Here is a 20,533-nt window from a genome sequence, read left to right as displayed (position 1 = left end):
CCGAGTGACCTGGGCCCAATGGGCGGTGTTCACATCTTCCCATGGTGCAATCAGGGATTTTTGCTCCCGGAGAGGTACATAATCTAAAGATGTAAGCATTTTAATATAGTCATACCAGGAATAGAACCCCGAGTTAGTCACGAGGTTAGCCAGTCTCACAGCGGCGGACTGACTGCGCGTACGCGCTCAAGGACATAACTCGGCCTTCAACCATCCCGTGAAGGATCTAAATTCCAGAAGAGCCGCTATGGTTGAAGCTTAGTTTATGCTAAATGTAACAACGTGCAGGGGCAGCACTCACGCTTGACCAATACAGGATTAGATGTGAATGCAGTCGACATAAGCCAATGTAATGGCGACCGCCGATGAGACACGTCCCGGCCGAGAGGCAGAGACTTGTGCTGCGATTGCGTCAATCCAGTGAGTCCTCGTCGGAGTTAGAGTACGGGAGAATTATCAATCCGATTTTTGTTGGACCGATGTGTTTCATTGAGGCTGTTAGCAGGGAGAGTAGCTCCGTCACAGAGTCGGATGGCCGGGCCAGTAGACATATAAGTAGAGCTTATCCGACCACTCAAGCCTGCCACTTCCTTATCAAGATAACTTTATTCATTGCAATCTATCTCCCACGAGAAACCATGGGTAAAAAGCTGGCCCAATCGATCTCCGTCACCAAGCCCGATGTGGTAATTGTTGGCGGCGGCGCAGGCGGCATCGCCGTCGCCCTGCACCTTATCGAGCAGGCAAAGAAAGGGCGGATTCTTCGCGAAATAGTCATCATCGAGAAGCGGGACATCCTGGGGCCGGGCCTGGCCTTCTCGACCGACTGCCATGGAACGATCCTCAACATGCACTCAGACACTATGGGGATATACAACGAGAACCCCCAAGACTACACACAATGGCGGAAAAGCCTCGAAGACGGACCGTTCCCGTCCCGAGTCGACTATGGAAAATATCTCCAAGAACGATGGACAAAGGCGACGGAGGAGGCACGTGCTCTCGGCATCGTCATCGTCGCCGTGCAGGCCAACGCCACCGACATTGACCGCGTGGGCGACTCCGGATATACGGTCACCCTCGACAACCAGACCACGCTCACAGCACACGCCGTGGTCCTCGCCCTCGGCAACTTCACCGGGTCGGCCAACGGGCACCTCGCCGGCAAGCCCGGCTACTTAGCCAACCCGTGGCCCACCACCCAACTCAGCTCCATCCCGCCCACCGCACACGTCCTCGTCGTCGGCTCCCGGCTGTCCGCCGTGGACACCGCGCTCTACCTGTCCGAGAATGGCCACCAGGGCCCCGTCACGTTCATGTCGCGCAGCGGCCGCCTGCCCCGGGTGCAGGGCGACCCGACCCCCAACCCGCGTCGCTACGCGCTGCACGAGCTCGCCCGGGAGGTTGAGGGCACCGGCAACCCGGAGGAGAACCTGCTGCGGCTGGCGAGCGCGCTGATGGACGAGATCTCCACAGCGACCGGCGGCGACTGGAGCTGGATGGTGGAGAAGGCGTCGCCGAAGGAGCAGCTGGAGGCGGACCTGGCGGCCGCGCAGGAGGGCCGGGTGCGCTGGCAGTCCATCCTGAACGGCACGGCGCCGGTGGTGGAGCGCTACTGGAACGCGCTGTCGGCGACGAGCCAAAAGTTGTTCATGGAGCGGTTTAACAGCGCGTGGATGACGTACCGCCACGCGATGCCGGTGAAGAACGCGAAGCGCGTGTTGGCCCTGCTGAGCAAGGGCCAGCTGCGGGTCGTCCGCGGCGACAACGTGGCCTGGGAAGGCAACATGTTCACGGCGCGGACGTCGGCCGGGCTGGTGGAGACGCCGTACGTGGTCGAGGCGACGGGTGCGGAGAGCCGCCTCGAGCGCGTGGACTCGCCGCTGGTGCGGGCCGCGCTGGCCAAGGGCCTGCTGGCGCCGCATGCCGCCGGCGGGGTGGTGGTCGACTTTCACAGCCTGCAGGCGGACAAGGGCCTGTACGTGATGGGCTCGCTGACGCGGGGCACGCACTTCTACGTCAGCGCGACGGACCGCGTGGCCGCGCATGCGTCCCGGATCGCGAAATCGTTGACTTGCGAGCCCTTCGCGGCGGCGCTGCACGTGGCCGTGTTCGTCGGTGGCGACCTCGTGTCGAACATCATGGCCAGCAAGCTGGTGCCGGAGCTGCTGCGCGCCGGGCACGTGCCCTACATCTTCCTCGCGCCGGAGCAGAGGAGGCAGAAGGGAGCGGCAGCGGAGGTCCCGGAGCTCGCGTTCCTGGAGAGCGAGCTGCTGCAGGAGCACGTCATCCCATACTTTAGCGGCAAGGGCGCCGAGGACGCCCGGAGCCCGACGGTGCGGCAGCTGGCGGCCATGCACGGCATCCTGGTGCGCCCCCTGCCGATCCGGTCGTTCTCGGGGACGATGGGCAAGCATCGCATCGACGCGGGGTTGTCGCTCGGCCCCGGCGAGCTTCCCGGCGCGGACGAGTACTTCTCTGACGGCGGTAGGACGCTGCTCCAGCTGCACTCGGAGAAGCTGTCATCATACCGTGGGGTCATGGCCGCCGCGAGGAGCGGCGGGGGACACTTCCTCTACGCGCTGCGCGAGGTGAGGCGGGTCGGGACGCACGTCGTGGACATCCGGAAGCACGCGGTCGACCAGGCCAAGCCGGCGCTGGCGTGCATGGAGGACGTGCACGCGCTGGGCATCGAGATGGCCATGGGGGCGGTCGGCAAGATTGCGCGCGGCGAGCATCTCGGCGCCGTCAGCCCGGTTGCGGAGGGCGACGGCGGCCGGCCGTCCAAGGCGGAGGTGGACGAGTATGCGGCGGGCATCGTGCAGGTCCTGGTCGACTCGTTCGCGTCAACGCAGAAGAGGGACGACTTCCAGTCGCATATCCTCGAGGTGGTGAGGGAGTGGTCGGACAGGAACTATGCGTGAACTTAGGCGTTTTTCAGCATGGCCAAGGAAATTTTGTAAATTTCTATACGAGTTTGAGTAGAGTGGCGAGAAGAGAGAGGGCTGTCGTCCGAAAATAGGATTTGTATATGACATAGCAACATATACAACAAAAGCATCAAAGACTCGAGGCCCGGCCTACTACTCTAGCTCAACTATACAAGCAAGGGGCGGGTCAAGGCGCCTAGGGTTATGACGTCGGCGGCCTGGAACATAACAAAGAATCAGAGGCGAACGCCCGCCGTGGCGGCTGGAAGAATACGGAAGCCTCCCGGGGTACTGTGTTTCTTATGGTAAAGTTGGTTCCCAAAAGTTCTGTGCGGTTTGTATTGTCAGACAATTTGTATAGTCACCTGCACAGAGCTTTCGTAACTGATTTATCTACATGTACATATTTACTATTAAACTTTTCCTTTTATAAAAGTAGTTTCTTTTTAATATCCATTTTAGTATTAGTTAAAGTATTTTACTTAAATAAATACAATATTATTATTATTATTTATGAAAATACTACTCTTTTATTATATATAAGTATAATCGATTTATATAAAAGTTATATTTTCTTTATTTATTTATTATTTTACTGTAATAAAGTATTATATTAGTTCTAAGTTATTCTTATATCTTTAATAAGGATCTATAAGATTAGTTATTTCTTTTCTTCTTAAAGAGAATTAATTATTAAATACTAACCTTAAGGTATTTATAAATAAGTATAATATTTATTAATTCTCTTAAAGAGAGAAAGGAAAAGAAGTCTTTAGGCTTCTCTCCCTCTTTATACTCCTTAGACTATAATTTACTACAGAGTACTTAATAATTAGGTCCTAGTTTATCTACTCTTTACTTATAGTATTATTATTTAGAAGGGGGAGTAAGTATAGTCTAAATCCTTTATATAAATACCCTATAGTTACTTATTATACTACTCTACCCTTTTAGTATTTTTGTAAAGTAAAGCCTTTTCTCTTAGTATAGTTAGTTTTCTACTGTACAAAAAGTAATAGATCAAATAAATACCCGCGTGTAACAGCCAAGGTCTACAACCTACTACTGTGGTGTAGGTGCTGAATGACGAGCCAAGTCGTATACCTGGAATGCCACCAGAACCTAAAATTAGGCATGGCTGACTGAGTATCGAATAAGGCATTATTTTATACTAGCTCACCAAGCCCCGCCTCTGGGCGCACCTTCAGTGTCTTACTAACACCACCGGTGACGATTATGGCTTTCAGCTGAAGCCTCGTGGAAGCAGTGACGCCACTAAATAAGGCTCAGCCCAGCACCAGCTGAAGAGAGGGAGAGACGGTTGAATACCAACATGGTGACAATAATAGCTTCATTTTTGGCTAATTTCAATTTGGGTTTAAAATGCTCATTCGCCCGGTCCTTCCGACAACCGCAATACTCAGCCCCAAAGTCAGCCCAACGGCCGGACACCGATTCCTTGTGCATATTTGTATTGAGGCGAGTGTAGAGCAGAGGCTAAACCAGAGTCAAAATTCTTTCTACTATTTGCTACATGGAATTAGAGGCTGGGGTCACAGAGTTTGAAAAAGAAAGCCGGAGCCAACGAGTTCAGTGCACGTCCACGATGCCAAGCCCGGCTACGACTTACCGTGTAGGATGTGGAATCCGACTGTCTAGAAGGCACATACAATTTCGAACATTTAGCTGGTGGCGCCAATACGTGACGTTAGACAAGGCTACCTGGATACGAGCCGCACTCCGGCATAGCCGCAGCCAGCTCTGGCCGGAGACTTCCTGCAAAGCTACAGCGTGAGATTGTGCCTATGCAGCGCAGAAACATCTACAAAGGGTATGGTTCAAGTTACGCGCACACTTCCACTATCCGGCGAGGCGAATCTCTAACATACAGCCGTATATGGATGTAGCGTTAGAAGCTATAAATAACAGACGCCTAGTCTCTTATTGTGTATATAAACACCTCTTCATCCCATCATTCATCCATAGTTTCTCTCATCACTCACAACAGCTTGGCAATACAACAGCTACTACAGCCACCAAACACCAGCTCTTAGCTTCTCAAGCACTTAAACACCCAACCCCTTCCAGCCAAACCATCCTTCACAATGCTCTCCACCATCACCATCGCTCTTCCCCTCCTCGCCGCCTTCGTCTCTGCGGCCCCCCAGACTCACGCCACCGGCAGCGTCCAGGTGCAGTTCGCCAACAACTGGAGCGGCGCCAACGGTAACGCCTGGATTCCGCTCGATGGCTCCCCCGTCCAGCTCGGCCAGGCCTACGCCAACACCAACCTCTTCAAGGACGGTACCCTCCTCGTCACCAGCCTCCAATTCACCAGCAACTTCCAGCTTGTCTCCTGCGAGGTCCTCAAGGACGGCACCAAGAAGGTCGCCGAGATCCACAACCCCGGCCAGGACTACCAGAACTTTTCACAGAAGCCGCTCGACTGGGCCAAGGGCTTTGCCATCAGCTGCTCTGCCTAAATCCCCGGAAATTCATCTTTTGCTTTTTAAAGGGGACAAGATATAGAACGTTGCAGGTCGGTTTTGATGTTTAAGATTGGACATTCATTTAGTCGGGATACTCCTTAGAAGACATAGACAGAGAATATATGTCATACATAGTTATAGCTACAAACCTGTTATAATAATCCTGACCCTGAATATCATTTAGTAATTGATGCTTAGCTAGTAAGCCTTTGACAAATACAGGATGCATACACGCAGGTAGGCATTGATAAGTCTGCCGACCCGAGATTCACAGCAAAGAAACATCAGACCGAGAAGGCAAGGCACAAGCCCAACCGTTCGCACTATAATGTATCCGACGCCAGCCTTGGGCGTTCCAGTTGGCGCTCACATGACTCGACTGGCCGAACCCAGCAGCCCAAGCGAGAGGATGAAGATGCAGCCCTCACTAGTCCCAGATTGGATATTTGCCCGTTACCATGCATCAGGCACAGAGATATATCATCAGCAACACCAGCTGTGACCACGTTGTGGCTACCACCCTCCTTAGCACCATCATGGAGTGAGGTGGCGCGCGTGTGGCGAATCAAGCGAGAGCAAGGGATATGAGGGCATCACGGACCAGGCACGAGCTGAGGGTTAACCCTGAGTACTACTACCTCTACTACTACCCTAGTAGATAGTAGTAAGTATATAAAGGCACTTAAGGAAATCCTTAAGCATCTTTTTCGCTGATTAAGCTTTGACTGATCGTGCCAACCGTGCCTTCCCTTTAAATCACGACAGCTCGCTGGCTGGCTGGCTGAGTCAACGTGCCGAGCGTGCCTGCCAACAGCGCGTGTGGCACTTGAAATTGTGCAGACCATGCTGCCACTGAACACGACCAAAACACAAACAGGCTATCTATATCTCGCCGACGAAGATGGCGCGCATATTGCCCGACCAGTCAGCTACGCCGAAGCAAGTCCATGAATACCCGGCCCAGACGCTTACCGCTAAACATGACATCCCACTTGATCAAGCTACTGAACTGGCCCTTCGCTGGGAGTATGGTCGTGGCTCTGATCTACGAGATTCTACAGTTTCGGACCTGGACAGTCTGCTTGGCACCTCCATTGGCCCCCGCATTGGCCAATACTTACTCAATTCGGTGCGCGAGGACGAGTACCTAGAATGGAGGCAGTCTAAAGCCGGAGTATTATATCGCTCTCAGTCCACGCGGATCGATCTGGATGGGTATGTTGCTAAAACTAGGAACTATCTTGCTATAGACGCTACATTCGGTGCCATCTCAGCCTTGCTTCTTTCCATTGTGTACGCGTACAAAGATCTGAGTCTTCAGACATCCAGTACGTATAGTTTGGTTTGCATCTTCGCTACTTACGCTTACATTATTGTACAGAGCGTGTACTAGAAATAGTTTCTATCAATGTGCTGCTACACTGGACGCTAGCATGCGCGGCACCTCGCCACATTTATCGTCGCTACGAAGTTACCCTCGCTGTGGCTACAATTCATACTTTGTGCCTGTGGGCGATCTGGTCAATTGTAGCGACCGTCCCATTCTAAGCATTGATAGCAGCCACTTGCTGTAGATCGAACGCGAAAATCATAAACTTGATTACTGGAAATCTACATACTGGTTTGTGCATCTGCCATTCTTGCATATATCAGCCATTTTAAATTACGCTTGCAGTTCCTAGCCTTCAAATTAATCGTGCAGAACGGGGCTGCCCTCGTAGCTATGCCCAAATCCGTTCATCTCGGCAATAAGATAGCCACCCACATACGGACTATCCGTAACGGTCGCTGTTGGAGAGCTCGAGCGAGTACTTATCGGCCCAGTTGTTTTCCATCCACGATGATGTGGCCAACACAGTTGCGCTTCTTCCAGACGTCGCTACCGTCGAGCGCCGATTCCCTGCATGCTTCGTAGATATTAGACCACGGCTTGACACCGCCCGTCGCGACGAAAGGCCAAGACCAAGGAAGCTGGCACCCACGCTAAAAAGCGTGGGCTGCGCCGGCGCAGAAGACGGCGACCGCGAGGGTGCTCATGAGTGTGTAAAAAAAACATGTCGTCTTGCTGAGATGTTAAAGTTAACTTCCTAAGTGCTTTAATAATTTCTGTCATATAATCCTAAATCTCTGTTGCGTCGGATATCCTTCGTCTGTTTACACTTCTGAACTTGTACATTCGTTGTTAAGTCTAGTTGTCTGTCTGAACTAGGTGTAGGTAGATGGAAAGCTTGAGTTGTTCGATTAATTACCTGTAGTATACACCTCTGGCTTCTACATGGCGAGGTCGTGAAGCATTATTCCCGCGGGCTAATTCGGACGTCCATCACCAAGTAACCCCAGAGAATGACACAGACTTACTTCCTAGAACATAGAACAGGGATTATCCTGCGCAGCTCCACACTCGGTACTAAAGCCGAGACTTTATTCCCCCTAGTGCTGTCACATCGCATGGTTATTTCCTCAAGCCGAGTGGTGATGGAAGGCTGAATCTCCACTTAGGCAGTACAGTTGCAGAGTGCCTGCTAGTTTCCTCATTACTTGTCGTATGCCATTTCATGACTTGCTACTTGCCTGCATCTACTTCGCTCGCCTCGTTGCCTATGCGCTTGCATATCATCATGTCAAACTTCCCACATCGCGGAAAGCATGAATGTCATGCTTCAACGGTTTGAGGATGCGGCCGCTATATGAAGCCTACCAGCAGTTTACCCACGGAGGCAACTACTGGCGCGATCTCTATTTGCTCGATCGCTGGAACGAGCAGATTCAACCCGTCGTCTACCCCGGCGAGGTGTATCACGGCTACGAGCTGCTGCGACGGGTAGAGAGCTGGTGCTGGCTGACCAGAGACGCAGGAACTGGGTGCGAATCCATCACCTCTGTTACAACACAGGCACGACTGACAGCGCTAGTGAATTTCTGACTGTCAAGTCATCTTCCCCGAGATGGAAACTAAGAGCTGGAAATGTCCAAGTACATGACAAAGCACTGCCGGAGCCCCATTGTCTCAACGCTACGCGACAGCTGCATCATTCCGCACCACCTGGGCGAGACACCCGGTGCTCACCCCAAAACCAAAAACTTTGAGCAATTATTCTTCCAGGCCCTCGTGTACCCTGCGACAGGTACTTGCATGAGGCACTGCGCCGACGAGATGGAGAACTACAGCGGCAACCCCGACATACCCTTCACGCTGTCGCGCTGGCAGACCTATGGCTCACAGGTTGTCGAGGGTTTATGTGCCCTTCACCGTATCGGCGTGGTGCACGGCGGTGAGTACTATCCGCCGAGACGATTTCTTCGCGCTTGCTGACGGTGCTTCAGATGTTCATCTCGGAAATGTCACCGTCGCACCGCCCAGCGACAACCACCTGACGTGCCTCCTCGCCCGGCTCCCGCTTGAGCGCGAGATCCGCACCATCACCAAACACCTTCCGCCCCCGTGGATGCCGCGCCGCTCCACTGAGCCCGAAGACATTGGTTTTACGCCTAGCAGCCTGCGACTCATCGACTTTGGCTTCTCTTTTCTCCCCAAGCCCAACACCTTCTACAAGGCTGACAAGTTTCCAAAGGGCACGCCGCCGCCGCCAGAGCTTCTCGCCGGGCAGAGAATGGCGGACCAGCCGTTCAAGATGGACAGCTGGTTCCTCTACCATGTGGTAGGTTATACTTGGGTGTGTCGTATGTGGCGATTTCCAATTAACACGCGTAGATGTACGCTATCCTAACGGATGGGCCGCACTTTGTCCCGAGGGGCGGCAATGACGAAGGTCTACTGAACGAGTATAGCCTGGCCATTGAGGCGCTGTGCTAAGATGTATGACAATCTTGGCAAATTGGCCGTGCAGATGAATGTTCACGAGGACAGCAATCGGTGTGGACATGCTCCTGCTTGTGGTGGGCTAGTTTAGGTCGCAATTGGCATGAGGTGGCTGGTAGTACTTTCGGAGCTTCTTGCCCTGCCATTTCACCCATATGTAGCTATCTAGTCACTACAGCTTCTCTTTAATCCCGAGGCGCGACAGGCGCTCAAGTAGGCTGGGGTGGCTGTGATGGTAGCACGCATACAGGGCATCGTTCTGGACAGCCCCGAGATTCTGCGCCTGGAGCTTGATCAGCGCGCTCGCGAGCTCACTGCCCTGCCCCGCGTCCTTTGCGAAGCGGTCTGCCGTGAACTCGTACCCGCGACAGACGGCGTTGTGCAGCAGTTGAAGCACCGAATTGACCGGAGCCAGCACCTTGTAGAAGAGCAGGAAGCCCGCAACGACCGGCGTCTCGTCTGCGTGGAAGCCGAAGGAGCGGTAGAGGTCGGGACGGCCAGCGAACGCCGCGAAGGCGAGGAAGATGACAAACAGATTGGCCTATGCGGTGTTAGCACGCCCTGGGGAAATGGAGCATCGGTGCCCGCCTTGCCTGTTGGATCAAGAAGAGCTTGCTGCTGTGCTGGTACTTCCAGTGACCTAGCTCGTGCGCTATCACCGCTGTGATCTCGTCCGCGCTCGCCTTGTGTAGGAGCGTGTCCTGCACCACGACCTGCATCTGCCAGGGGAACCCGTAGAAGTAGGCATTGGAGTGCGCGCTTCGCTTGCTGTTGTCGGAGACGTACACGCGCCGCAGCGGGAATCCCACCGTCGCAGCCAGCGCCTGCACCTTGGGCAGCAGCTTGTCGTCCGCCAGCGGCCGCAGCGAGTTGAACAGCGGCGTGAACAGCACCGGGTCCAACGTCACGATGAGCGCCTGGATCCCTGCGGCGCCCAGCCAGATGTACAGCGCAAAGTTGCTCCCCGTCCGGGCAACGATGGCGAGGAACAGCGCCAGGACGGGGCGAGCAGCAGGGAGTTGAGGGTCTGGATCTTGAAAAAGTCGCGCAGGAAGAGACCGGGTGTCTGCCGGTTGAAGCCGAACGCCGCCTCCACCACAAAGGTGCCGTAGACCTGGCAAGGGAGGTAGGCGCAGTTCTAGAACCACATGTAGCAGAGGGCGAAGACGATGGAGCGGCTGGTGTTGCTGGCGAGGGCCCAGGCCAGTCCACCGACAGCGTCCCACAGCCACGGCGTCGCGTCAAGGTAGATGATGGCGACGTTGATCAACTGTCCCCATAAGCCGGTGACAAGACTGAGCTTGGCCTTGGCCCGCTTGTAGGACTGTGAGCTGGTGGCGGTGTCCCGCTCCAGCTTGTCGGCGAGAACGGGAGGCACTGCAGGGGGGCGCGCGAGGGCGCGCAGCTGACGCAGGGTAAGACATGATACAAAGACAAAGTGGGAGAGGGAGATGAACAGGGCGAGAGACTTCCACGGCAGAGTCATCGTATCATGCAACGGCGTTACTCAGAGGATGGACATCAGCAACAAAGGGAGAGGAATACAAGTAGAATGGTGAAAAGAGAGAAGGCTATCGTCCGGATACAAGGTCTTAATATAGATAACAAAATGTATAATAAAAGCACCAAGGACTTCGGCTCCAGCCTACTTCGTTTAATCATGCAGCACGGGTCGGAATAAAGGCAACAGCGCCTCTGGTTGTGATGTTGGTGGCGTCGCATAAAACAAAGAATAGCCCACACTAGCCGCCATTTTATTCGCAAAGGCCAATTAGAAGCGCTCTTGAACAGAAAGGCCTTACTACTTGGACGTGCCTCTAATCCTTGAACGACGTGATTGGACCCAAACGCTGCAAATACTTGCCTACTCCCCCAGGAGAGCCAAAGGGACATTAGTCAAAATGCATAGAGGCGAGCCAGCGCCCGCAATGGCTTTCGAAAGGATTCAGAAGGCTCCTACCGCGTTTGCTCCGATACAGCTGGTCGCCAAAAGTTCCGTAGGCTTGCATTGTAGGGAAACTTCTACGGTCACCCGCACAGTACTTTAGTACTCATGTGCATACATGTACATGCGCATCTTTATCTCTCCACGAATTTATTAGGGGACCGGGAAATTTATTGTCCTAGTAAAGCTCTCCGCGGATGTTAAGAGCCTTGGAATCGCTGATCGTCACTAACTAAGCCTATGGCGACCAATAAGGCGACCACTGGGGTCCCGCCGGGAGCGAATTTTGACATCTCTAGGCTTGAATGTGGAGCGGTAATACCAAGACGCTGTCATCTTGTTCCCCCAGATGCCTTTATAGTGCATATTGTACCCTTACTCACCTGCCCGTATTGAACCCCGGCTGAATCCTTGTTGGATCCTTGTCCTGTGCTTCTCGGGACGCATTTATTTCAAGGTCTTCCTCCGCAGAGGCGACGTGTATCTGCACGTGAGACGCGGGGCGGGCGGCGCAGCGGCCAATCCTTTCAGATGTCGGCTGAGATGACCCCCGAAGGATCATTGACGAGACTGATATTCACCAAGGGCAAGAAAACATCCCCCCGCACTCGGCGTTCAGCGCACTGAGGCGGCATCGCCTGTATCAAATCCGCAAAATTGACCAAGAAAATGGCCAGGGGAAACAGGAATGATAATATCAATGCTGGCAAACCGATGCGTGAGGAAGAAATAACCCACTCTTCGCGACTTCGAGTTTGTGATCTAACGATCCGATAGGGCGTATCCGCCGGCCGCCACCTCTCACGGTTGAGCTTGTTCTGTCGCAACCGGAGGGATTGGGTAGACCAGAACATTTTATGTCTTCCCAGGCCGGAGAATTTGAGTCTCGTGTTGGCGAGTTTCTTGAGCACAGAGCAGACGAATCTTTCTACCAAAGCACCAATATGCTTGATTGGGAGGCAGTATTGCTTGGTCATTCGCCGAGGCCTCGCGAGCGTCTTCAGATGTCCGGAGCAGCACGCTCACAGGGCGAACTGCTACCATCACCACCTGACTTTGCTTTCATCGACATCGATGGTCTGTCTGCGGACACGCATCATGCGCGAGTCCAGGACGTACTCGCATCGGCAGACGGCAGCCGTGATCTACACACGAATGCACTTTGCTGCGCCGTTGATAAAGGGCTCACTGACATGACCCAGTGCCTCCTCCGCGCTGGGGCGGAACCGATGAGAAGAGATAAGAGTGGTCGTACTGCGCTGCACTATGCAGCGAGGCACAGTGATGCAGCAATTTTGAATAGGCTGCTAGCGCTGGAAGTGAACATTGACGTGAGAGATTCTCAAGGCCGTACGCCACTCTTCAGTGCCATTGAGAGTGGCAGTATAGAATCAGCGCGTCGGCTTTTGCAACTTGGGGCGAATGTGTACGTCAAAGATGATTTAGGAGTTACTGTGCTATGTCTAGCGGTGGAATGCGGCTTCCTGGGGCTAGTCAAAGTACTACTGGAGTTTGGCGCAGATGTGAATGGGTGAGGGTAATAGTGAAGCTACAGCCTTAGGGTTGCCTATGAAGATTTCGTGCAGCTTTTCGTCACTGCGTGAGATTTGCATGCTAGAATGTGCTCCAGGTATGGTAGAGCACCGCTTAGCTACCTCTAAGACCAAGTATCAGAAGCCCGAGGACGGAAAAGCCACTGCCAATCATCACTGGCATAGTCACCCAGACGCCTCCTAAATGCAACCCGAACTTGAACAACTGAGCAATGATTGGCGCTATGACGAGGTTACCGATCGTCTCGACAGTGTTGACGCAGCTAAAAAGGACGACGGAGTTCTCGCCAACTGCCAATACAAGCAAGTTCCTCAGGATCAGGTTGTACATTGTACCAAGTGTCCAAATGCCGACGCCTAGATCAAGTTAGAAACTGACGCTCATATCAACACGAATCAAAAACCAACCAAAGAGCATCATGGTACTTGTAGATGCAGATATGACTATTATCGATCCAATGAGAAATAGGAGCCCACATAAACGTGCTAATATCATGTCTCGTCTTTCAGTTGCTATCGAGAGCTTTACCGACATGATATAGGATCCAGCCGGCAATAGAACCATGGAAGACATGATGGAAAGAGCAACTTCCAAAGCGGTAAGGTATGAAAGCTACAAGGGTATCAAACATCAGTATGCGATGGGGAAGTGTAGCAGAATATGAGCACTGACGTTTGCCCATGTCCATCCAAACCTTTTTCGCATGATCTGTGAGCTGAGTCCGTTAGATTGCCAAGCTAGTGTCATCACCAGCAAGCATATGGCAAGCCTGAGGACGCGTAAATCACACTGTTTGAGCAAATATGAAAATCCAGCTGTTGTCTCCTGATAGCTCTTGAGAATTCGGGCCTTGAGTCCGCCCTTGCTGGAGTACGGGTCGTCTTCAGCTAGTGGGCCAGCAGTGCTTCCGCCCGCGATGGTATCAGAGGAAGACATTGGCCTCTGCGTTGACTCGAGCAAGAAAAAGGCCAAGACAAAACCAAGAACAGCAGAACCAAGGCTGAGCCATAGCAGCAGCCAAGGGCCATAAAGCTGGATCATTTTGGAGCTTGCCATCGTGGCGATTAGGCGGGGACCATAGGCAAGCGTTACCAGGATGGAGATGACCGAGGGACTGCTCAAACGATCAGTTAAAGCGACTATCGCTGAGTAAACAACAAGGTCAGAGTATTGGCGCACCGCGAAGCGTCGGTAGTAAGGCCTGTGATGTTGGCAAACAGCAGAGCATTAGAAACCTGCAGGCCTCCCCCAACAAAGGAGAGAAGAGGAGCAGCCCAGAGAGAATGAACGGAAAAGGTCTGCGGCCAGTAGCCTGTACCGTGTCAATAGAGGAAGGCTACAAGTCAAGTATAGTTAGACATACAAATCAATCGATCGCCTGCCGCGGCAAGAGCTATTCCGAAAGTGTTTAAGATGATGAACGGCTTTTGGCCGTAGCGATCCGCGAGTAAAGCGTATGGTATCGCGGTAAGCAGCCCCGGCACAAGCTGCGCGGTGCCGTGCCATGCAAATAGGACGGCCAGCGCCGACTGCACGTCATTGTCGGCGCCGCAAAATTCTGCATCGGTGCGACCGTGCATGTCACGGCAGAGATTCTCCTCGACTACCTGATGGAACGCATTCCCGGGCAGTGACTGGGATAACTCGAGCGCGACAAAGTAGACGATGTAGACGAGAATCGTCACGACGGACACGGGGCGCGTAAACGGCGACCGCCGGCTGCTCTGTTGCAGTGGCGGAGTGTGATGGCCGAGCAGGGCCGCCGTCTCACCAGCCTCAGGAAGCTGCTCATCGGCGAGGGTTGGCGGCGAGCCCGTGCCGTTGGAGGTAGAAGAGATTCTCATTGTTGGAAAGCTGACTGCTGCTATCAAGAAGCCTGTGAAGGTGAAGTGGCAGCGGCCTTTGTGCAGTCGTAATGTGCGACGAGAAACGGCTGGGGTAGCCAGCATGCGGCCACCCTATTGATCAGGACCATCAGCCACACCGATTCTGGCCATTTCAAGCATTACAATAATAATATAGATACTCTTCGTCCAAACCAGCGCACAATGCAGCTACCCATCCGTCTCAGGTATTGAGGTAAGGTACCTATATTACATAGGTACCTAACCCGCCAACAGCGTAGGTACGCACCAAGCCAGGCCCCGAAGTGCTCTCTACAGCGCTGGGGAATGCCTAATTTCTTTTCTCTTTTCTTTTGCGGCTGACACAAACAGTGCGCCAGCCACATGTCCACTTGTCCAGCAGTATGATCCTTCCAAAAGTTCCTGCATGATAACACCCCCCACCTGGCCACCGTGATAGCACAGCAGACGGCTGTTGCGGCACGGAGAGTTTGCAGCCTGCAGTCACTTCCAATTTCCTGTTCGTACTCTATACTGGCAACGTGAGATTCAATCATCGATACTTAATTTTCGTCTGATAACTTCGAAAGCTCGCTTCAGTGCGCCTTGAGCTCTGTAGCTTCCCCGCAACCGCGTCAGGTATCAGCCGATGCAACATAGTTGGCGACATGGCAATTCCGATGTTTGAGCCATCCGAAAATGGGCGACTGAATTTTTCCATCGAATACGAGAATGCACTCTTTGCAATTCTCCCAGCGAGCTGTGCTCTATTTGCTATGCTTTTCCATGGCGTCAGCAAGAGGCTCTGGCGGCAAGCCGCTCGTCGCAATCCAAAGGCCAAGATACTTACCACCGACAAGGTAACTATACGGTCCCATCCTTCTTTTATCAAATTATATCTAACGCTATCAAAGATGGCCTTTGCAATTCTCCTCATCTTACACTCTGTTTCCTTGGGTTTGTATTTTTCCCTATCCAATGCGTCAACCCGGTACATGGGCTCCAGTGCCGCAGCGTACACTGTCCGGTTCAGCGCAGCCCTTCTCATCTGCCTCGCCGTTTTTCTTTTCGGACCGCACCTGAAAGTCACTACCGACCTATACCTCTTAGGAACATGCATCACTGATGGTTTTCGCATTCACACGCCGTGGGCCGCTGTCAACCAGCCGGGTGAGCCCAAGGGCATTTTGCTTGCGGCTTTGCAAACAGCCATCATAGTCCTTACTGCTGCTACGCTGGTCGTCTCAGAACTCAAGGCCAACTCGAGTGTTCACACTGCACGAAAGAAAGCTGGGCCGGCCCACGTTGATGAGCCAAACAGTGGCACCCTGGGTGTACTGTTCTTCGGTTGGCTCTGGCCGCTTCTTGCACATGGGAGCAAGCATCAACTTGTAGCCAGCGACATGGAGTCCTCCATAATACGCTCTAAAGCTATATACGAAATGGTTGACGACTGGGAAAAGTGTGTTGAGGATAAGGAATTTCTCTCCAACTTTGTCATGCACCTTCTTTTCGGGGTTATTCTTCAGGTTTTGAGTGCGGGCGCAGCCCTGGCACAGCCTTTCATAATCCAAGCAATCGTATCATATTTGCAGGGCGAAAGGAGAAGCGCTACCGGTACCTGGCTTGTCATAGCTATGGTGTTCGAGTAAGTAAAGGTGTTCATCTTCTATGGCAACACAGCACCAGCTAACCCACGTTGGCAGTCAGCTGGCAATGAGCATCCTGGAAGCTCATGGACGTCTGGCATTCAGCCAAATGTCTATCCGCATGAGGTCCGCAATTGTACACAAAGTGGCACTACGATCGCTTGCTCGCGCCCCTCCAGACGGCGGTTGGAGCGCGGCCAAGGGCAAAGTTCTTGTCCTTGTGACACAAGACTCGGCCGCAGTGTCCGCGGCTATTAACATCATCGGAATGATTATTCCCAACTTTATCATTGTAGCTATTGGATCATGGATGTTATTCAGAAAGATACAGCTTGCCTTTTTGGGGCCATTGCTCGCTGCCGCAGTCTGTACGTTGATTCCCATCTTGTTGGGCAAGCCACTGTCCCGAAGTGAGCGAAACTTGTTGGAGGCCGCCGAATGTAGGATAGCAACAGTCAAGCATCTTATTTCTGAGCTCCGAAGTATTCGATTCGGGAATATGCAACATTCTATAGAGCGCCAGGCTGCCAACGAAAGACGACTGGAAATCATGGCCGCAACAACGTTTCGTCGTATCCTCTCTATTGTGATCGTTGTCGGTATGTCCTGATACCCGCCCGGGCTCTTCTATTTACTAATCTAGTAAGCTATTTTTCTCTCGAGTGTTGCGATTCTGGCGGCCTTTGGCGGCTATTCCCTCCTGCCACACCGCCGTCTTGATTACGGTGTACTCTTTACGTCTCTCTCGACTATGCAAATTATGCTCACGCCTCTATTATCCATCATCCAAATGCTACCAAGTCTCATTGCGTCTGTGGTGAGTTGGAAGCGCTTGCTTGCCTTTTTTGAGCAGGAGAATGAACGCGAGCAACCTCAGGCCACGGCTATCACGCCTCAGAAAACGGTGTGCTCGTCAAATTTACCAGCTTCGGAGGAAGACCCTGACGTGAGCATGAACGTGAGAATGAACATCATTCCACCAGCCGTCGATGGTTTGCCTTTGCAAATGAAGAACGTGACATCACTATGGGCTGCTGATAAAACAGCTGTCCGAAATGCCAGCTTGTCTGTGGCGGCAGGACAGTTGGCAATCGTTGCTGGTATTGCTGGCTCTGGTAAGTCGAACCTTTTGAAGACGATACTTGGAGAAACTCAGCTCGCATCGGGGACTCTCCATGTTGCAACCAAAGTATCATTCTGCGATCAAAGCCTCTGGTTCCTTCCCGAAGCTTCCATCAGGGAAAACATCATCTTTGGGAAAGCTTACGTAGAAGCCTTGTATCACGCGGTCATTACCTGTTGCTGTCTTGACCATGACTTCAGCGCCCTGGAAGCTGGTGACGAGACGAAGCTAAGTGTCATCGGGGCTCCTCTCAGTGGAGGACAGCGCCGACGTGTGTCACTCGCGCGTGCTTTGTATGAAAGCGGCGATTTGTTCGTTTTTGACGATATCTTCAACGGTCTGGATGCCACGACAAGGAATACCGTTGCCGCTAATCTCTTTGGTGCTCATGGCTTTCTTCCCGAGAGGCGTGCCGCTGGCGTCCTCTGCTGCACTACCCGTAAGCCTTTCGCGTTTCTGTCATGGAGTGCCTTTTCCTTTTTTTCAACTGTCTCATGTCTAATCTATGTCTTACTGACAATTCTTTTTAGCTCCTTCAATCATGACATCCTTTGCAAACACTGAATTCTATGTCATGGAAAGGGGTCGGCTGCGCGCGATCGAGAAAAGCTCATTTACAGACCAGACATTGGAACGTGAAGCAGCCGAGGGTTCTCGGACAGCTCAAGCGAACAATCTACAAGATGAATCGGGACCAAATGGCCCGGCAGCCCGTCAGGAGAGCGTCACGGGGGAGAGTGACGCCGCTGTGGACGCAGGCGCAACAACCGAAGAATCCAAGAAGAAGAGCCTGGAGGCACATCGCATGTACTTCAAAGCTCTGGGCTCTCCTTTTGTCATTGCGACAGTTTTTATCTTTCTATTCATATGGGTTGCGATCGAGAGAGCCAGCGGTGCGTGCTTATCATGAATTGGTGGGAAACTCGACTTTGTGTAAACTAACGACTCGACCTCGACAGCATTCTGGTTGTCGCAATGGGCGAGCTATGCTACCAAACCAGGCATCAACCTTGACACGGGCTACTACGTAGGCATCTACGCTGCTTTTGCTATCGCAGGAGTTCTAGCAGCATTTATCTCGGTTTGGTATGTACTCATCTGCATTGCCTTTTTCACCACTAAACTGACTGTCAGCGAAAAGGATCTTTTTCAACCGGGCCATTCCAAACAGTAGCGTCAGTCTACACGAGGACATGCTTGCAGTACTTTCAAAGTGTGTATCATTACCCTACAATCATTTGTTTTGCTGTCCTCTGACAGTGATGAACCAGGACTCCAGTCTGTCACGTTGAGCAACAAAAATTGGAGACTGTGAATCAGTTGGTTCAACCGTTATTGCTACTACCTCTGCTTTTTTACTCACGCAATACAGTTTTATCAATGATATCGAAGCTGTCGACCTACATCTGCCGCAATCTTTGCACAACCTAATCAGTGTGATTGCGTCAGCGCTTGGCTCCCTCGTTGTCATCGGTATCGGTTCCCCATTCACCCTCATCGGGCTGCCTATTCTTCTTCCCCTCCTCTTCTTCCTTCAAAAATTTTATCTGTCTGCGTCCTTCCAACTTCGTTCGCTTCGGGTTGCTGCACAAGCGCCAATGCTCGAGATGGTGAGCGCTTTCTTGGAGGGCCGAACGACTATCCTCGCACTAAGACAAGAGCAATTCACTGCGCGTGTCATATCCGACCGTATTCAAAGGGGTCTCAAAATTGGATACTTATTTAGTGCCGTGCAAATATGGGCCACTCTGATGCTCGGTCTCCTCAATGGATGCTTGGCGATTGCTCTCGCGGCTCTGTTGATCGGCCTCGGGGGATCGAAGAGCGTTGCGTGGGGTGGCCTGGCATTGGTTAATATCATACGACTTGGGCAAGATAACATGCTTCTTATGAATTGGTGGACATCTTTCGAGTCAGACATGGCGTCAATGGACCGTATCTATGGGTACATTCACCTCACGCCACAGGAACGCGGCCAAGCACTTCACATACGTCCTCCAAGCGATTGGCCAGAGCGCGGCAGCATTCGGCTGGATAACCTCTCTCTTGCATATCGGTACGAGTTCTATGTCAAAAGGCGGCTCCAACTAACGTAAACTATAGAGAACGTCATATTGTAAAGCACTTGAGCGTCAATATTCCCCCAAAAAGCAAGGTCGCGATTCTAGGAAGAACGGGCAGGTAAGTGGCTTGGCTTTCGTGATTCTATGAATGAATATTGACCAATTGAGCAGCGGGAAAACCTCACTACTTCAGTCTTTCTTTGGACTCATACGTAGCACTGGTGGATGTGTGCTAGTCGACGGTTTAGACCTTGCTGCCATTGAGGGCGAATCTGTGCAGTCACGTTTCGTGGGACACCCGCAGAACTTCATCCCCAACGCCGGCGGAACCGTCAGACAAAATCTGGACTTGGCCGGTACCCTACCAGTGTCTCGCATCGAAGAAGTGCTGACACAGCTGGCCCCGCCAAACATGGCTGCGGAGATCATGGCCAAATTGGATTCGCAATGGAACGAGTGCAACTTTTCTGAAGGTTGGCAGCAGACGATTGGCATCTGCCGTACATTGCTTCGTCAATCGAACATTTACGTGCTGGATGAACCTACAAGCGGGTACGTGTTTGGTGTCTTGTCCGCATGTGCAAGTCTGCTAATTGTGTGTATAGCATGGATGAAGATGGTCACAACGCCGCTATGGAAACAATTTTCAGTGTCTTGTCTGATAGTACTATAATAACTACCACACATACTTTGACTGGTATTGAGAACTTTGACCAGATTATTGTTCTCGAGGACGGGCGTCTAGTTGAGCAGGGGTCACCAGCAGAGCTACTTGCATTAGAGGGCAGCATGTTAAATCAGCTTGTCAGCGCAGATTGAAGGGCTTTCGTTTTGTTTTCTGTTCACGTTTGTGGCTTTCGTTTCTTTCCCATCATCTGGCTGCGAAATTTACTCCCTTCTAGTGTACCCAAATTCGGAGCAAACCTCCAATCTTGCGCGACAAGTACCCATCTATTGCTTCGTATGACCTTGATTGTGTTCTCTGATAGGATGGCTTGATGGTCAAAGCATAGATACTGGCGAAATGGGATGGCTAGTACATAGAACTTTATGGACGTCTACAGGACATATCAATACTGTTGACCCGCAGATAAAATCGGCAACGGGTCAAGAGGA

The 20,533-nt window shown here is 52.3% G+C and overlaps 7 protein-coding genes across 7 annotated transcripts; 4 read left to right on the top strand and 3 right to left on the bottom strand.

The window, feature by feature from the left end:
* Positions 1-638: 638 nt before the first annotated feature.
* On the top strand, positions 639-2,924 carry ISF_09163 (pyridine nucleotide-disulfide oxidoreductase family protein; the record flags this gene model as incomplete). The annotated part of the gene is made up of 1 exon (XM_018852766.1): positions 639-2,924. One exon carries the CDS (start codon positions 639-641, stop codon positions 2,922-2,924), a length of 2,286 nt encoding a protein of 761 aa, XP_018700080.1.
* Positions 2,925-5,035: 2,111 nt separating this feature from the next.
* Positions 5,036-5,413, top strand: ISF_09162 (hypothetical protein; the record flags this gene model as incomplete). Its single annotated transcript, XM_018852765.1, has 1 exon — positions 5,036-5,413. One exon carries the CDS (start codon positions 5,036-5,038, stop codon positions 5,411-5,413), a length of 378 nt encoding a protein of 125 aa, XP_018700079.1.
* A 2,971-nt stretch (positions 5,414-8,384) lies between these two features.
* ISF_09161 (Protein kinase-like domain protein) lies at positions 8,385-9,233 on the top strand (the record flags this gene model as incomplete). Its single annotated transcript, XM_018852764.1, has 3 exons — positions 8,385-8,691; positions 8,744-9,078; positions 9,132-9,233. The coding sequence occupies 3 exons, from the start codon at positions 8,385-8,387 to the stop codon at positions 9,231-9,233; spliced, it is 744 nt and encodes a 247-aa protein (XP_018700078.1).
* A 178-nt stretch (positions 9,234-9,411) lies between these two features.
* On the bottom strand, positions 9,412-10,725 carry ISF_09160 (CaaX prenyl protease Ste24; the record flags this gene model as incomplete). The annotated part of the gene is made up of 3 exons (XM_018852763.1): positions 9,412-9,780; positions 9,899-10,377; positions 10,452-10,725. 3 exons carry the CDS (start codon positions 10,723-10,725, stop codon positions 9,412-9,414), a joined length of 1,122 nt encoding a protein of 373 aa, XP_018700077.1.
* A 2,106-nt stretch (positions 10,726-12,831) lies between these two features.
* On the bottom strand, positions 12,832-13,068 carry ISF_09159 (hypothetical protein; the record flags this gene model as incomplete). Its single annotated transcript, XM_018852762.1, has 1 exon — positions 12,832-13,068. One exon carries the CDS (start codon positions 13,066-13,068, stop codon positions 12,832-12,834), a length of 237 nt encoding a protein of 78 aa, XP_018700076.1.
* A 300-nt stretch (positions 13,069-13,368) lies between these two features.
* On the bottom strand, positions 13,369-14,582 carry ISF_09158 (Major facilitator superfamily; the record flags this gene model as incomplete). The annotated part of the gene is made up of 3 exons (XM_018852761.1): positions 13,369-13,852; positions 13,918-14,050; positions 14,102-14,582. The coding sequence occupies 3 exons, from the start codon at positions 14,580-14,582 to the stop codon at positions 13,369-13,371; spliced, it is 1,098 nt and encodes a 365-aa protein (XP_018700075.1).
* A 668-nt stretch (positions 14,583-15,250) lies between these two features.
* Positions 15,251-20,236, top strand: ISF_09157 (ABC transporter, transmembrane domain, type 1; the record flags this gene model as incomplete). The annotated part of the gene is made up of 10 exons (XM_018852760.1): positions 15,251-15,442; positions 15,497-16,230; positions 16,289-16,830; positions 16,879-17,793; positions 17,885-18,247; positions 18,314-18,440; positions 18,727-19,410; positions 19,458-19,535; positions 19,634-19,969; positions 20,023-20,236. The coding sequence occupies 10 exons, from the start codon at positions 15,251-15,253 to the stop codon at positions 20,234-20,236; spliced, it is 4,185 nt and encodes a 1,394-aa protein (XP_018700074.1).
* Positions 20,237-20,533: the final 297 nt, after the last annotated feature.

This window comes from Cordyceps fumosorosea, assembly GCF_001636725.1.
Source record: "Cordyceps fumosorosea ARSEF 2679 chromosome Unknown scaffold_42, whole genome shotgun sequence".
NCBI lineage: Eukaryota > Fungi > Ascomycota > Sordariomycetes > Hypocreales > Cordycipitaceae > Cordyceps > Cordyceps fumosorosea.
Note: the sequence above shows the minus strand (reverse complement) of the source record. Positions and strands in the feature narration are given on the sequence as shown.